The sequence below is a fragment of the Cenococcum geophilum genome, assembly GCF_001692895.1.
Source record: "Cenococcum geophilum 1.58 unplaced genomic scaffold K441scaffold_13, whole genome shotgun sequence".
NCBI lineage: Eukaryota > Fungi > Ascomycota > Dothideomycetes > Gloniales > Gloniaceae > Cenococcum > Cenococcum geophilum.
In genome coordinates, this window is record NW_027137571.1 from 2160782 (window position 1) to 2177167 (window position 16386).

At 46.7% G+C, this 16386-nt stretch overlaps 4 protein-coding genes across 4 annotated transcripts; 2 read left to right on the top strand and 2 right to left on the bottom strand.

Moving 5' to 3' along the window:
• Positions 1 to 374: 374 nt before the first annotated feature.
• K441DRAFT_686033 (uncharacterized protein) lies at positions 375 to 1181 on the top strand (the record flags this gene model as incomplete). The annotated part of the gene is made up of 4 exons (XM_067651946.1): positions 375 to 451; positions 503 to 622; positions 764 to 927; positions 1009 to 1181. The coding sequence occupies 4 exons, from the start codon at positions 375 to 377 to the stop codon at positions 1179 to 1181; spliced, it is 534 nt and encodes a 177-aa protein (XP_067506055.1).
• A 65-nt stretch (positions 1182 to 1246) lies between these two features.
• On the bottom strand, positions 1247 to 2880 carry K441DRAFT_657243 (Allantoicase). The gene is made up of 2 exons (XM_067648146.1): positions 2562 to 2880; positions 1247 to 2502 (listed from the first exon to the last, which is right to left on the bottom strand). The coding sequence occupies exons 1-2, from the start codon at positions 2668 to 2670 to the stop codon at positions 1532 to 1534; spliced, it is 1080 nt and encodes a 359-aa protein (XP_067506056.1). The 5' UTR covers positions 2671 to 2880; the 3' UTR covers positions 1247 to 1531.
• Positions 2881 to 4445: 1565 nt separating this feature from the next.
• On the bottom strand, positions 4446 to 7777 carry K441DRAFT_657244 (uncharacterized protein). The gene is made up of 3 exons (XM_067648147.1): positions 7330 to 7777; positions 6499 to 7280; positions 4446 to 6448 (listed from the first exon to the last, which is right to left on the bottom strand). Exons 1-3 carry the CDS (start codon positions 7472 to 7474, stop codon positions 4934 to 4936), a joined length of 2442 nt encoding a protein of 813 aa, XP_067506057.1. The 5' UTR covers positions 7475 to 7777; the 3' UTR covers positions 4446 to 4933.
• Positions 7778 to 8292: 515 nt separating this feature from the next.
• K441DRAFT_551692 (uncharacterized protein) lies at positions 8293 to 16163 on the top strand (the record flags this gene model as incomplete). Its single annotated transcript, XM_067643114.1, has 13 exons — positions 8293 to 8391; positions 8447 to 9163; positions 9215 to 9310; positions 9367 to 10360; positions 10505 to 10788; positions 10844 to 10971; positions 11041 to 11149; positions 11203 to 11497; positions 11566 to 11700; positions 11759 to 12729; positions 12780 to 15548; positions 15648 to 15829; positions 15890 to 16163. 13 exons carry the CDS (start codon positions 8293 to 8295, stop codon positions 16161 to 16163), a joined length of 7053 nt encoding a protein of 2350 aa, XP_067506058.1.
• Positions 16164 to 16386: the final 223 nt, after the last annotated feature.

Sequence of the window (16386 nt, forward strand, 5' to 3'; positions counted from 1 at the left end):
ATTGTTATCTCGGAGGTTGGGTTGGGCATACGAGACCTGTGAGGCGGGCGTGATGCTTTTGGGAAGGTGGAAGGGGAAGCGGTTCCGGGTTTTTAGTTGGAGTTAATTTAGGGGGATAAATTCGAGTTGGGCTATTAGTGTGATGTATTGCTTTCCCTTCAAATTAATATGCTGCTCTCGGGACGGCTGCAGAGCTCTGCGATTCAGCCCACGCCTTGTCTATGACATTCACCCTTTGAACCCTCTCTGATCGTCTCTATCCTGAACACTTTGACGAGCGCTACGGTCCTCGTGTTCCTATCTTCCGGATTCCTCTGCTCTAAATTAACTACATTTCCTTTTTCTATCACACTCTGACCGGATATTTTACCACAATGAGTTGGATGGATTCGTGGTCACGGCCTTCGAAGCATGCAGCCTCTCCGCCACCACTATATCCACTTCCGGGAGTGTAGTCAACGTTATATTGTCACACATCCCATGACTGCACAGGTCCACACAGATCCAATACCAAAGCCTCAACAACACCTCAGCACTGTCGGAAACACAAACCGGGAAAATTAGATCATCAAATCGAAAGCACATTTGTCTCGTTACTCAACGGGTCCGACCTTCCCCCAGCGTCTACACCAACGCCGAAGAGGGAAATAAAATCAAGGGCGATCTGAGAATCCTCGTATCTTGCAGCACCATCGAGGCAGCTGTATTTGGGGATCCTCATGACCCAGAGAAGAATTTTGGGCGCAAGAGGAATAAATGCAAGGCAAGGTATTACTGATCCTGAGGAGTGGAGAAGCGTTGATATGGAAGACGCACCTCTTACCCATCTCGACGAAGCCTCGGACGAACAACCGCCCTCCTATATTGGCGGCGCCGGAAAAATCCGGCGGCTACAAATCCTGTCCGAAGTTAACGGTAGTATAGGAGGTGAAAAGGGCTAGGTGGAAAGAATCGAAGAAGTTCCGGAAATGGTAAAGAAGAGAAAACAGGGATAAAGACGGGTTGAAGAAAGAGAAATGGTCAGGTCAGCGGCAAGGCGAGGTTGCATATTCGGTCTCTTAATCAGGACCAAGGATAATGGAGAGAAAAAGGGTAGAAGGGAGTGCGATGTAGTCATGAATGGACAGGTAGTAGAGCCCAACTTTACCAAGGGTGAATGGAGTATTCGTTGGAGGGAATGAGGCCGAAACCAGTTGATTAACTCAAATGGTTTCATCTTTATCACTAAGAAAAGAAGAAATAGGTGTTGAGTATAGCAAGCTCCATTACCCTCGTCTGACACTTATAATATTACACAGAGTAGGGGGAGCGCCGAGCGAGCTTTGGAAATGGTTCCAGAAGATCGAGAACGCACATTAACTTCATTAACTGTACAAAGCTATATTGTAGTTTGTTGCATACATTGGAAGCTCTTTGATAACTTTTGGTGCGTGGATTTTGCGAGTCATTGGCGTCTTATAGTCCACCCCTTCGGAATAATATGCAAGAGCTTTGTGTTTTGCTGTGATTCTTGAATCAAGCCCACTTCAACTCAAGCCCTCCTTCTCCCAAACACCCTGAACCTCTTCACTCCGCCGTCAGGTATAATAACAAGTTTCATATGGGAGTAAACAGATCCCTTCACGTTCTGCAGTACGTTTTCTCCATATTTATGCTCTTTATCTGGACCAGCATTTTGCGGCGAGAGCACTTCAATCCATCCGGAGTCTCTCGAGCTTGGTTCCGTCTCAAAAGTGCCTGCAAAAACCTGAACTTTCTGAGGAAAGTTGCCACGAAAGTGAGCAGTATCTATCACAATCTTATCGACCTCACCTGACATGCCTAACTTGACTATGGCCCAGTCAACATGTTCTCCTCTTGTTCTTTTTGTCTCCCAACCGTCGCCCATGTCCTTCCCGCGGCCTGGTAAGAGTATATTATCTTTGGTACCGAAATGTTGATCCGAGCAACTGACAGCTACACCACCGTTGACTGCGGCAGCGAGATCGAAAACATCGTCAATGCTTTGAGGGAAGACCGGAACTGCAACACCATAAAGTCGAAATCTAGCGATTCCACCATCGGGAAACATCAAAAGCCTCACATGTGTGTATGCCTTATCCGTAATCTTTTCCAGCGCCCATGCATGTCTCTGACTCGGTCCGCAGTCCTGCTTCTCCAGTATCGTTTCCCAGCCTTTGAACGATGGATGTTTGATTTCCTCATCATTGCTGCCGAAGCAACCCTCAACTGCGATTTCAGGAGCGTGGTTGCCATTGAAGAAGGTTGTGTCAATCTCGACACCCTCTACTTTGCCACTAGCTACTCCCAGGCGTATCACAACCCAATCGAACGGCTCAGGGTTATGGCGACGTGTCTCCCAACCATCGTACCAAGCACCGGAGTGAACGAAGACTCCAGGCTTTCGGACAGGTGGAGTAGGGGTCGTCAAATTCTCGGCCGCGGCAAACCATTCGTCAGAAAACGAGAGGATCTGTGTCCCAAGAGGCTTTGATATGAGGTCTGAAGTGCACAGACTGTGTTAGTGTAGGTATCGCTGGAATGCCGTGTGTCGTGCGTACCTATGCAGCGCGATCTAAAGGTGGCTTCAATTTTGTCGGCTGCTATCGAGCGTACCTTCGACGTCGCGATATATTTCAGGGTCTCAGGGCCAATTGATTGAACTGCCATGGTGGCAGAATTTAGTACTGGCGTGACTGGATATGTGGTTATGCAATTGGCTTTTGAATCCTTTGAATCTTTTGAAGAGAGATATTTTGGGTAGCGCATGCGACACCGAAGGACATGAGTTGATAAAAGATGCCGGCGCTTACCCTATGGCTAAAGCGGGGCTCTCCGACGCCGACATCGCAATGAAGGGTGCAATAAGAGAGAAAATGTAGGAGAAATCCGAAAATATGACATACCCGTGACGTTTTGGTTTTCGTAAACTTAACCAACACCACCTCGCTAGCTAGGTGGCTGCCAGCACGGTGCACAGCCTAGCAAGGAACCCAGGAATAACTTCGAACTTTGAACCGTAATAATTACACTACAACCATGACTTCTGATCCTCTTAAAGATGAGGCTAAGGTCCAAAAGGCCTTTGCTGCCTATATAGCCCATAAGTTTCCTTCTATTGCTGCTACTGCGCGCTATTTTAATGCTAAATACGACCGCGTTAAGAATCGCGTTAATGGACTCCCTGCACAGCCTGGACTACCAGCTTATAACCTACTACTTACTCTATATAAGGAGAAGGGCCTTCTAATATGGCTGTATCGCCGTAACGCGCTTAGAACGCGTGCGATAGTCTAGGAGCTTAAGTGGGAGTATAATTATATACTTAAATTGTGTTATACCGGCCTAGAAGAACCACCACTCTATGGCAGCTATTGGACCAATAGATTCCTTAAGCGCCACCCTAAATTTAGCCTACGTACTAAGAATCCTAAGAAGCTAGAAAGATAGGCGGTAGAAGACCTAATAGCGCTATCGCGCTAGTATAAGGACTATAATTGCGTTATAGGGCTTTACGAAATTATAGTGGGAGATATATATAATTATAATAAAATAGGTATACACCTAGGCGTAGGCAAGAAGGAGAAGGTAATTACGGCTTTAAAGGCCTTTTAAATTACTGCAGCAAAGGATACTGGCCGCGAATTAGCTACGGTTATAGAGGTAATTTCTAGTAATAGAGTTGTAGGGCCTCTACTTGTTATCCTAGTAGGTAAAACTATATAAAAGCGCTAGTATATATAAACAGACGAGCTACTAGGTAATTACTTACTGGCAGTAAGCGATACTGCATATATTAACAATCAGCTACTATTAGAGTAGGCTATTTACTTTAAAAAGTAGTCTAAGAAGCGCTAAATTAGTAAAAATTAACTCCTTATCCTAGATGGCCACACCAGCTATTTTACTAGGTAATTTATATAATTTTGCAATAATTACCTAATTATCTTATTCGCTATAATTCCGTATATAATACATATCTATTAGCCTCTTAATATTATAGTTTTCTAGCTATATAAGCACTAGTACAGGCAGGCTGTAGCTAGGGCCTTTTAAAATGGCTATATAGATTTTAATAAGATGGAGTTTCTATAAGCTCTATATAAAGTTTGCCTTAATATATTTAAGAGAAGCACAGTCCTAAGCGCCTGGGCGAAATTAGGGCTAATTCCTTTTAATCTTGCCGTTGTACTTAACCAAATTTAAATGCTATTACCGTAAGTAACAACGCCTGTAGATACGGGTTCTATAGATAATTACCCTCTAGAGACACCAGCCCGTGCGCGTACGCTTGCAGTGCTAGCTAATCTGCTAGATTTGGAGAAGGACGAGGATACGTGGTATATTCTGCACGAAAAGTTTATATATAGTAGCCTAGCAATTGCGGTTGTAGCTAAGGCTGCATATAGAGACTTATTACGCACCACTATAGTAGCGCAGAAGCGTAAGGATATGCAGAGGGACGCTCGGCGGTCGCTTTAAATGGGAGGTATACTTTATATACAAGATGGGCGCGATGCTGTAGAGAATTCTAAACTCTTAGTGTTGTAGGATGCACGAGAGAAGCTAGAGAAGCTTGAGAAAAAGGCTGCCAATAAGGTAATTAAGGCCCAGAAGCGCAAGAGATAGATACGCGTAAAGCCATAAGGGCCTACAATAAGGCCAACGGAATTATAGTACGACGAGGGCCTCATAAAAAGAAGTAGTCAATATATCGTGATTTCTTGGGTTCCTTGCTGGGCTGTGCACCGTGCTGGCAGCCACCTAGCTAGCGAGGTGGTGTTGGTTAAGTTTACGAAAACCAAAACGTCACGGGTAATGAAATGTCCCCCGTCTAATCAATACAGATGGTACTGACAGTCTGAAAACCACGTCACGCATGCCATCGTCTATCGTACCCTTCATGCTATCCGTGTAAACCGTCATAAATGCATCAATTGAACACTTCATCATCCCACCGTGTATTTTCATATATTCCTCCGCCGTTTTTGTTTCCACTGAGATCTAGCTTCGCTAAGAACTCTGGCGGTACGGTAGGTAGGTATTTTCTTTCACGCTCCTTGTTCAATCCTCCAAAGCCCGCCCCGTAGCTCACCAACATGTCCGTTGATGTAGGTAAAGAAAAGGGTAACATTAATGATGGGTCGAGCAGGAGGTGTTCGGGGGTATCCTCATCGTCACTGCCGGGATCCTCCTGTTTTGAAGGCACGGGCGATGGTGACATGGCTGGTTGCTGTCCTGGTCTTACTGGTGTCAATGGTGTGGCGTCAGGTGCCTTCTGCGCGGGATTTGATGATGCGGCATTTCGCGGCCTACCCTTGCGCTCTGCAGCCGCTTTCTGTACATTGGCCAAGTATTTCATCGCACTTTTGGGAAGACTCTTCTCCCCCACCTCGGGTCGATAATACTTCACCGCATGAAGCAGCTGTTGGGGCGAGAGCCGTGGTAGTTGCTGTAGCGTGCCCACTAAGGATTCTAGATCCTCACCAAGAGAGGAGAAGCATTGGAGCCATTGGAGCAGTTGTACCAAAGGTTCGAGATGACGTCGAGCAGACTCTACTGTCGTCTCTCCTGTAGATGTCATAGATCCATTCTCGTAGTGTTCTGGTTGACGATTGTTCGAACGGGCCCAATCTTCCAGGGTTGAAACGTTCATCCGAATCTGCATTGCTTTTGTCCTGGCAAGGTACTTCCTATTGGACATTACGCGATTAAACAGTTCAGCCGCTAGCCAGTAAATTAACTGCGATAGGATTTGCGACGTGATTACGGAATGAATATCGTAGAGGTCGAGCACAAATAAAGTTGAAGAAAGAAGTGAGTTGATGTTTCGAGGTGATATTTGAGCTCTCCGCTTGGGTGACGGCGGTCGAAAACGCTTCTCCAAGGGTTCAGGCGGCTTAGCTTTTGTTTTAGCGCGAAATATCTTCCATTCGTGTTGAAAATGGACGTCTTCAAAGCCAGGTATCGTTTCATGATCCAGCATGGCAGCATCCAAAACTTTGTCCATTCTGCGCTCGGCGTCTCTAATTATTAAAATGAAAATCTCATTTATAAGCTCGGCCATTTGCAATTGGAATTCTGTAGTTGCTTGGACAAGGCCTGCATCCTTCTTAAGATAGTGGAGTAGGAGCGTCGCATTCGACATCCAGAAAGCCAAGATGGTCATGTCCCATTGATGTGATTCCACAACATCATTAATCTTGTCCATCGCTGTAACGAGTAGTGTCTCTAAGAGTTCGCGACTAGAATGGTAAAAGGCATAGCGAGCGCTCAGGAACAGGATATTAGCTGGTACAGGTTTTTGCGATGGAGATCTCTGTGGCGTCATATTTGTGATGATTATGTCCAGGATACGGTCTAGTTCATTCTCTTGAAATACAAACATTTGATCGTTCAGGCATCGGTCCCATACGAATTCCTGCCCTTCTTCAAGCTCTTCCGGTGACTACGAAGGTCAGTAGGCGGTTATTAAAAGGTCATTGAAGAGCCTTTTACCTCTGGCTGTTCATCCAGGCCTAAATTTCCCAGATCCACCTCTAAATTTATGGCACTTTCCATCATCATTCGCCGCTTCATTTCATTCTCTGCCATCTCCTCTTCGAAACGGTCTTGTGAGAATCCGGAATTGTAAAAGTCATCAGTCACCCCGGCATTACCGATCGTATAACCGCGTTCGTGAAGATACTCCGAGATTTCACTGTTCGGTTCGACAAAATCGAATGCTGTCCTTCCCGAAGATGACTTAACCTCTGGCGAAGCACCGTGGTCAAGCAAAAGCTTCGCGATGCTCTTGTGCCGATTCGTCATGGCCCACATGAGGGAGCTCCATTGATTCCTGTCTTGCTTGTCAACATCGACACCCGCAGCAATAAGTGCGGCAACAACGTCTTCATGGCCAAAACAGCTAGCATATATCAAAGGAGGCGTTCCGTCGGCGTCGTGGGCATTCACATCGATGTATTCCTTCGCGCTTCCACTGACTAGCCGCTGAACCCTCTCCACATCTCCATTTGATGCCGCTAGATTGAGTAAACTTTGCAGAGCTTCCCTCTTTTCTTCATCTGACAGCTTCTCATCTGCAACCACCTTGTCCTCGTCTCCTTCAGCCGGATTGTCACTTTTCAAGCGAGCCTGTGTTGCGAGCATCTGGACAAGCCGGCTGTCACTATCATCTAACCTTTGAATAGCGTGGTCGTTTCCATAGCTTGGGTCGTCAAGGGATAGATTAAAGCTTAGTGGGCGAGCTGGAATAGGCGTTGTGAGGAATTGCGACTGTCCTAGATAGTGTGTCAACGAGAGAATCGGAAACTCTGGCGCTGCCCTCACCTTGCCAGGCGTCATACATCTCCGTCTCCTCTCCAATCATAGGCACATTTCTGCGGTCATCGAGAGATCTGGGCAAGTCATCAGGAAGAGCTCGCGGCTTTGGAGGATCCCCTGTGAAGCTATGTTCGTCGGTTGGAGATTCCATGGTGCTACATTGACCATCAGATAAAACCAGACGGTCTCTCCAGCTTGGGCGATTGGCCACGTCTCATCCGGGGGTGGTGGTCCAAGAAGGGAACAAGTAACGAGGTCTCTCGTGGGTTGGGCGCTGCCAGCGGGGTGTGAACGAGTTCAGGCGGCGGCGTCGTCGTTCATAGGCAGCCAAGCGAAACATTCCAAAAGCTTACTCCAGCATCATGTCATTGATCATGGACACAGGATTGAATGCGTAGGTTGATTGCTGTATGGGAATAAAAAAAAAGGCAGATTCCACACAAACACAACGAAGTCGATGGGTGATGTGATACATCGGTTTTACTTCGCAGAATGTCGCCGACCAGACATCTGCCCAATTAGCGGCGGAGGGCGGAAACCGGTTACGATAGCAGCACTGAACTCTTTGGGTAACAATTCTGTGGGCGGCTCCAGTTAAATTCGCCTGGACTTGCTGCAATCTCCTGCCGCAAATCTCGAACAATCCCCTAGGATTTCTGCAGAATACTTGGTCGCCTTTGAGTTCGCAAGCATCGTCGCGTAGAGGCAACATCGGTTAAGATTCCTTGGTAAGCACAGGCTTTCGCCGCCAGCGTCATCCTCCTCCAAGGAAAGACTCTTTCAACCCTATTGTCCCTACCTGGGCTCCTCTACCTCTACTAGTAACCCTGACGATGCAATTTGCGAGCATCCGGTGGGTATAAACTCGCGATCGCGCCTTCGTGTCCTGCGCCCGCAGGCCGCACCGAGAAGCTATGACCTGATCCACGCGCGAACCCGGACGTTACTCATATTATGGCTTCAAACCAGATGGACGAGGGGCGTGGATTGAAGTTTGCCCAGATCCTTTCGCGACTTCTGGAGCTTCCTGGCTACAGTTGGGACACGGACAGAGAACCCTTCCATTCTGTAAATAATACCTCGTTTTTTACGCGAACAACCCTGTACTTACCCATCCTCCTAGTCATATGACAATTGGCATTTCTTCGGCTTCGAAGCTATCTTCAGCGACGGCACGCAATACCGCGGAGGGGCTACACCGCAGAATTCGGTCTCGCATTCCCCAGAAGGAAGGCCACAACTCAAGACTCATAAATCTTCGAGCAGTAATGCCAGCTCTAGCTCTACGGTACTTGATATACCGCAAAGAAGACAAGTTATTGCCCGCGTCTCGAGCCACGCCTTGCGCCTAGAGCGGGAATTCCAGCTCTCTAAAATCGTCATCAGCAAGAGTGACCCCAACTGTAAACACTTTGTCCGACCCATCGAGTTCCTCCGCCTTCCACCAAAGCCTGGCAGCACCGAGAATTTAGTGTGTTCTATATTTGAAGCACCAGGTCCCAATTATTTGAGAGAGCTTATTGAATTTGGGCCAAATACATATAAAGGGATCGCTCATCGGGACAGTTGGGATATCAGAGCTTTAGGGTCCAAGCAAAATACAAAGATTCCACTTGTCCTATTCTTGACTTTCGCTATAGGTGCGACGGAATGCTGCGAAATTCTTCACCATGGCAACCGCATTGTCCATGGAGAGTTGCGGGAAGACGCTTTTCACTTCAATAAAGAGGCTGGTGTTGTCAAGATGATAAATTTTGGATCAGGGGCAAGATCTTTTGAAAACGGATTGACAAGCGCTGGATGGTCTTCCCTGAGCCGCGAAGTAGGAGTGGAGCATAAAGTATGTGTCTATTCACAGCTTGCAGAACTTGCTGCATACTAACTTGGCCAGCTGCAATTTATCGCGCCCGAACAGACGGGGCGTTTGCCTGCCGAACCCGATAGCCGTACTGACATTTATAGTTTGGGTATACTTTTTTGGAATATGGTAAAGTAGCGTAACTCTATAATTGGATACCTTTTTTCTAACATAAGCACGCATAGCTTACTGGAGAGCCCGCTTTTGAGGGCAGCACACCACTTGACATCATGCAAAACGTCCTCTCACGAAGAATACCTCCTATATCATCAAAGCGCGCGGATGTACCCGATGTGCTTTCTGCCGTTATTCAGAAGATGACGCAGAAAAACATTGATGAACGGTACAACTCCACATCAGGTCTAAAATATGACCTTGTTCAGATTCAGTACTTCCTAAGCGAAGGTGACGGTGATAGTCTAAAAACATTCCAAATTGGCACCAGAGATGTTTCCTGCTTTTTTAACTTGCCCCTGCGACAGATTGGGCGTGAAAAAGAACGACGGATAATAGTTGACGTTATTGAAGGTGTTTCCAAACGCCAACAGCTACCCAATCATCTCAGAAAAGGCTTAAGCCTCAGTTCCAGCTCTTCATATTCGGACCCGCGAATGGAAACTAATCAAATTGATGACCTGGTTTCGGATAGCGCCAGCTCTAAAGGATCGGAAAGCAGAGTGTGTAGTGGAAGTGGGCCGGTCTTTATGGAGGCTGCAAGATCAATTCATCAAAAATTGCAAGATAGCATGATACAGTCCGAAGCTTCTGTTGGAGATGAGTCTTCTGAGCCAAGACCGCTGATAGGTGCGAGATTTTCAACAGAAAGCAGACCATCCCACAGCAGCATGGATGGTTCCATGTCCATGCAACGCTCAAGTCAACATAGTACCGATGGATCAGGCTCGCTTCTGAGAAATGCGCAAAGAATGAAACGCAAAAACCGTTGCGAGGTCATTGCAATTTCTGGAGCAGCAGGCCTAGGCAAATCCTGCCTAGTGCAAAGTATTCAAATAACAGCCCGATCTCACGGTTATTTCGCCTCAGCAAAATTTGACCAGGCAAAGAAGGCTCCTTTTGATCCCATCCTAAGACTGATGTCGTCTCTTTTCCGGCAAATATTCTCTGAGAGCGATGTTTCTACTGAATTCCATAACAACATTCGCGCATATGTTAGGCCAGGTAAGCCACCCTTCTTTTAAAACCGTTAAACTGCTCAATTATATGATAGCTATGTTTCTCTTTTCTTTAAAAAAATCATTTGCATCTTTGAGACGTGTTCATTCTATGTATTTGTGAATTAACTCGGAAGCTGATTCTGACTAGTATGGCATTTACTTCACGGCTATCTGGATCTGCCAGAATGGTTGCTCAGCTCCGGCAGCATGCCACAGACACCGCAACAACGAGATATGCAAATAATCAAAAGTCCCCGTAAAGAAACGTCCCCAGCTGTACACTGCGGGAGTGCTGGCAATACCGCGGCAGATTGGTTGCGATCGGGAGGGTCTACCAAGTCTTCGAGATTTGTAAACACTTTCATCGAAGTTTTGCGGCTCTTCGCTGTGTGCAAATTTATATGTTTCTGCCTTGACGATCTCCAATTTGCTGTAAGTTCATGAGCCATGCAGTTACATTCATAAAACTGACGGTAGCATGTCATAGGACCCAGAGAGCCTCGAGCTCATTGGAAACATCGTAGCTGGCAGGATCCCTATTGTATTCATACTATCTTACCGCGAAGAGGAAAGCTTGCCAAAGGATATCCGGTCGCTACTATCCTCCGCAACGAGGTAAGCATGATCTCCATACACGAGTTTTATCTTCTCTCCTCGCTTTGACAGACTGACCGCCGACTACAGGATACATATGAAGCCATTCGACGAGGACGAGATGGCTGGGTATGTCTCAGAAACCCTACACAGGGATCGGGAATATGTGCTGCCTCTTACGGCTGTCATCCAGGAGAAGGTAAATTGATGCACAAAGAATATTTTCACGAATAGTTTTCCTAACAATGACAGACTTTGGGCAACCCTTTCTTCATTAGAGAGATGCTAGACACGTGTTATCGCAAAAGCTGCATTTATTATTCCTGGAAGAATTCTGTTTGGGAATATGACCTGGACAAGATTTTTACCGAGTTTGAGTCTCAAACTTATGGATCCCAAATCAACAACGATTTTGTAGCGAAACGGCTCCAAGAGTTGCCATCTACCACCAGGTCTTTGCTAGCGTGGGCATCACTAATTGGCAATACATTCTCTTTTAGTCTAGTTAAAAAATTGCTGCGTGGAGAGAATTCACCTCCCAACGCGTGTATGTGCACACCACTGTTGACGCCAGTTGATTTACATTACAGAAGCTAACAACCTTCCTTGCCAAAGCTGGATTACCAATATTACTTGATGGACAAGACCCAGTGTCCGGATTGCAAGGCGCAATGTCTGCATACATTCTAATGTCCGGTGATGATGAGGATCGGTTCCGATTCGCACACGATCGTTACATGCAGGCAGCAAGTAAGACATCCCTCTCCTCGGTGATGACATTTGCTAACTGTGATCTTCTTGCAACTAGCTTCTTTAAGTGAATGTTATAACAAGACCGAGATGCATTTTTCTATTGCCAAGGCGATGATAGAAAATGATTATCAGGAGAGTACGACGATCAGTTCCAAGGCGCTCTACACCAGAAGCCGGCACATCTGCTTAGCGGTAAACTTAATAAAGGCAAGAGTGCAACGTCGTGCCCCTTACCGCGACGTACTCTATCAAGCTGCAGAGAACGCTTGTGAATCAGGAGCACGATCAACCGGGCTGTACTATTACTCTCATTGCCTGAATCTTCTACAAGACGACCCTTGGGATGAGGCGATGGCTGACGTTTATTACCAAGAGACCCTTACTTTATTCACGCGGTCAGCAGAGTGCTACTGGTATCAAGGCATTTACGAGTCCGCCTTGGGCCTACTCCAGACCACTTTCAGCAAGGCGAAAGATGCTGTTGATAAGGCCCCATCTTGGATCATTCAGTCTCGTGTCTTTGCTGTAAGAGGCGACAGCTTCGCTGCCTTCGAAGCTTTGAAGCAATGTTTGGCCGACCTAGGGGTCCAGATTCCAGAGACAACTTGGGAAGAATGTGACGCAGAGTTCCAGAGGATTTGTTCTCTCCTACAGAATGTCAATCGAGAAGAGTTAATCTCGAGACCAGCTTCTACGGAAGATCGTACTCTGATGACAATGGGTGCTGTGCTTGTGGAATTACTTAGCGCTGCGTTCTGGAGTAATTCCCTTCTTTTCTACCAAATAACGCTCAAAATGGTAGACATACATTTGCACAGGGGCACTGTTCCGCAAATTGGTCTAGGCTACGTACATTTAGCTTCAATCTGTGCAGGCCGTTTCAGTATGACGGAACTGGGGGTCGAGATCGGTGATACTGCAAAACAACTTATGGAAAGGTTCCGGGATGACGCGTATACCGTTGGCCGTGGACAAACGCTCCACGCCTTGTTCATTGGCCATCTACAAACCCATATGCGAGATCAGGTAAGTAAATAAGGAAGGGCATTACGGAATACATAACTGATCATCGCCAGATTCCTATTCTACATCGTGCCATGGAATCAAGTGTCCAAGCAGGTGATCGTATTCTCTCATTACTCAACCTGGGAGTTGTGGCTGCGTTCAGACTCTGGTCCTCTTACGACCTCGCAGAATTGGAGGCATGGATCGAGGAAGCTCCCATGGAGTTCAAGAATTGGCACGAGGACCTCAGAGGAGGTGTATTCCTAGTTAGTGTCCGACAATACTCTCGCGCATTGCAAGGGAAAACCTTCGCCCATTCTGCAGCAGATGTTCTCTCCGACGAGGTACACCAGTCATCGACCTACTTAACGGACCTTGATACCAGAGCTTCCAACCCAAAACGACCTAGAACGATATACCTGAGCTATCAGCTCATAATATTATTTCGGTATGGCTTCATCCGTGAAGCAATTGCGACAGGCGAGAAACTTCTTCCTATGATGGACAGTGTATGGTGCATGCGCCTCTACTATTCCAACCTTTTCTACCTCTCACTTGCATACATGGCCTCTATACGAGAAAACGCTACTACTACCGAAAAAGACAGGCTCCTAAGTTGTGTATCGTCTTCTATTGATAAAATCCGAGCTTGTTGCACTATCACCGATATCAACTACAGCATTTGGGTTTCTCTTCTCAATGCCGAACTCTCTAGTCTCAATGGAGATCACTCGGGAGCGATGAGAAACTATGAGGCAGCTCTTGATCACGCCGAAATCCACGGTTTCATGCTTGACGAAGCCCTAGCCTACGAACTCTACGCGGAATATTTGATTCGTCAAGGCGCGTGTAGACCTGCTCGTCATATGCTTAAAGATTCCATATCAACCTATCGGCGTATTAGCGCTTTTGGAAAATCTCAGCAAATAACTGAGAAATATGAATGGCTACTTAGGGGTACTTCCACCTTAGTGACAATGGATGTCGCTTGCCAAACGACCATTATTGATACAGGCAACACTTCCTTCAAGCTAGAGCAAAACGATGATCAGGAAGCACGCCTCCTGGGCGCCGAGACTTCTGTTGACAGGACTCAGGCGTGGCTTGTACCAAACTTAACTTCAGGTCCCGGAAAGCACGCAGAAACGCAGCACGATCTTCAGGGAGGATTTTCGGCGGTCGGCCTTGACATGATCGATTTAGCCAGTATATTGGAATCCAGTCAAGTCTTGTCCTCTGAGCTCCAAGTCGACCGCCTTTTAGCCAAAATGACGGAGATCATCCTAGAATCAACAGGAGCAGACCTTAGCGCTATCGTGGTTGAAGATGAACATATCGGTTGGAGCATCGCAGCCGTTGGTACTCCCGATGGCGTAACAGCATATCCTGGAGGCCAGCCTTTAGAGACCGTAGATGATCAAGTGGGTAGACAAGTCACATTATACGTGCTGCGCTTCAGAGAAACAGTCTTCGTACAGAATCTTCTCGAGGATGACAGATTTTCCAGCGTCTCGGAGTCGTATCTTAAGCGGAATCCTGATGGAAAAGCCGTAATAGCCATCCCAATCCTCCATGGAGACGACGTTATGTTGGGTTCGATATATGTCGAGGGACCTCCGAACAGCTTCACAGAAAGAAACACCAACGTTCTTCGTCTTTTAGTGAATCAAATTGCGATATCTCTCGCGAATGCTTTGCTCTTCAAGCGAGTTGAAAGAGTAAGCGCAAGTAATGTGGCCATGCTTGAGATGCAGAAGCGTTCATTAGCTCAGGCACGCGAAGCAGAGATCAAAGCCAAACAGGCCGAAGCAATTGCCATTCGCAACATGAAACTGAAAGAGGAAGCTGCCAAGGCGAAATCACTTTTTTTGGCGAACGTTTCACATGAATTACGAACACCTCTAAACGGTGTCATTGGCATGAGTGAGCTTCTGAAAGCAAGTACTCTTAATATAGAACAAGCAGGCTATGCTGACAGCATTCGTGTTTGCGCCGATACATTACTCTCTATCATCAACGACTTATTAGATTACAGCAAGCTAGAAGCGGGCAAGATGAGCATGATCTCGATGCCCTTAAGCTTGACCGAAACCATCACCGAAGTTGTGAGAGCATTATCCTATACGAACCATGAGCGAGGCCTAAAAACTATAGAGCAACTAGATCTAGACCCAGATCTATTCGTCATGGGAGACCCAGTACGGCTTCACCAGATATTGATGAACCTGCTCTCTAATAGCTACAAATTTACACCGAAAGGATCAGTGACCGTCAGGGCCTCCATGGAACACGAGGACAAAGACACAATTGACATTATTTGCAGCGTAGCTGACACCGGAATTGGCATATCAGACGAGCAAAAGAAGAAACTTTTCCTGCCATTCAGCCAAATAGAAAGTTCGAGTTCAAGGAGCTATGGTGGCACTGGTCTAGGGCTAAGCATATGCAAAGCGATAATTGAGAATGTTATGAAAGGGAAAATCTGGCTCGAGAGCACGCCTGGAGTTGGAACTACCGTTTCATTCTCTCTAAGGTTCCAAAAGGTCCCGAAAGCTGAGGCTATGCGAAAGGAGTGGACAACGAGAGACCCGGATCCCATGGCAAAATTCTCACCTCAGGAAAATAATGGCCACGAAGAGTCTTCCGGCTCCTGCGTTGATCTTTCTAAGATACCCAGGGAAGAGCTTCGCATATGCATTGCTGAAGACAACCTAATCAATCAGCGAATAGCAATTTCTTTTGTCCGAAAGCTTGGGTTCAAATGCGAGGCATGTGTCGACGGCCGCAAGACTATTGAGGCACTGGAAAGAGCGAGCCAAGAAGGACGTCCTTTTCATTTAGTAAGCGCTCCACTTTTCAATCAAACATGTGCACCAAGACTACGTTAATTTTGTTTTCAAATCACCATCGAGGGAAAGTTTGAACTAATTACTATCCAGGTCCTTATGGACGTCCAAATGCCTATCCTAGACGGTTACGATGCCACACGCGAGATTAGGAGGCACAATGACCCGGCTGTTCGTAACGTTCTTGTTATTGCCATGACGGCGTCAGCCATCCAGGGAGATCGAGAAAGGTGTCTGGAAGCTGGTATGAACAATTATCTAGCGAAGCCAGTCCGGTAAGTCAAGATCGCCTCCAGTCATTTACTTAAAGATGATGAGTGCTCACTCTTTTCCAGCGCTCAGACACTGAAAGCTCTTCTCGAATCATATCTTTCACAACCCGAAAGAGAGATGTCAAATCTCCAACAGCGGGCGAATCAGCTAGCCGCGCGAGTTATGACAGACGCCGAACAAAATGGCACTAGTACTGACACTGAACAGAGTGGCACTGACACTGAACAGAATGGGGGGGCCACTGCGGAAAAGACGGAGAATGTTCGACCGCGGTCGAAAAGAACTAACACGGCGCAGCGCCGTGTGACGGAGGAACCGTCTACGAATGGTACCTGATGATGCCCGTCGATAAAATTGGTGACCTATTCTTCCGGCTCCGTGGTCTGTAAGATTTAGGGAAGTCGCTTATTTGAAAAATTTCTCGGCTTTAGATTGGGCTAGACGTCACTTTGTCTTCCATTGAGTTACGTGGATTATATGATACCATGGTTTTTGGAACGCAGCGTTTTCTCGTTCTGCTTCAGTACACGGCATATGGGCAGGTTTCCGGTAGATAGTG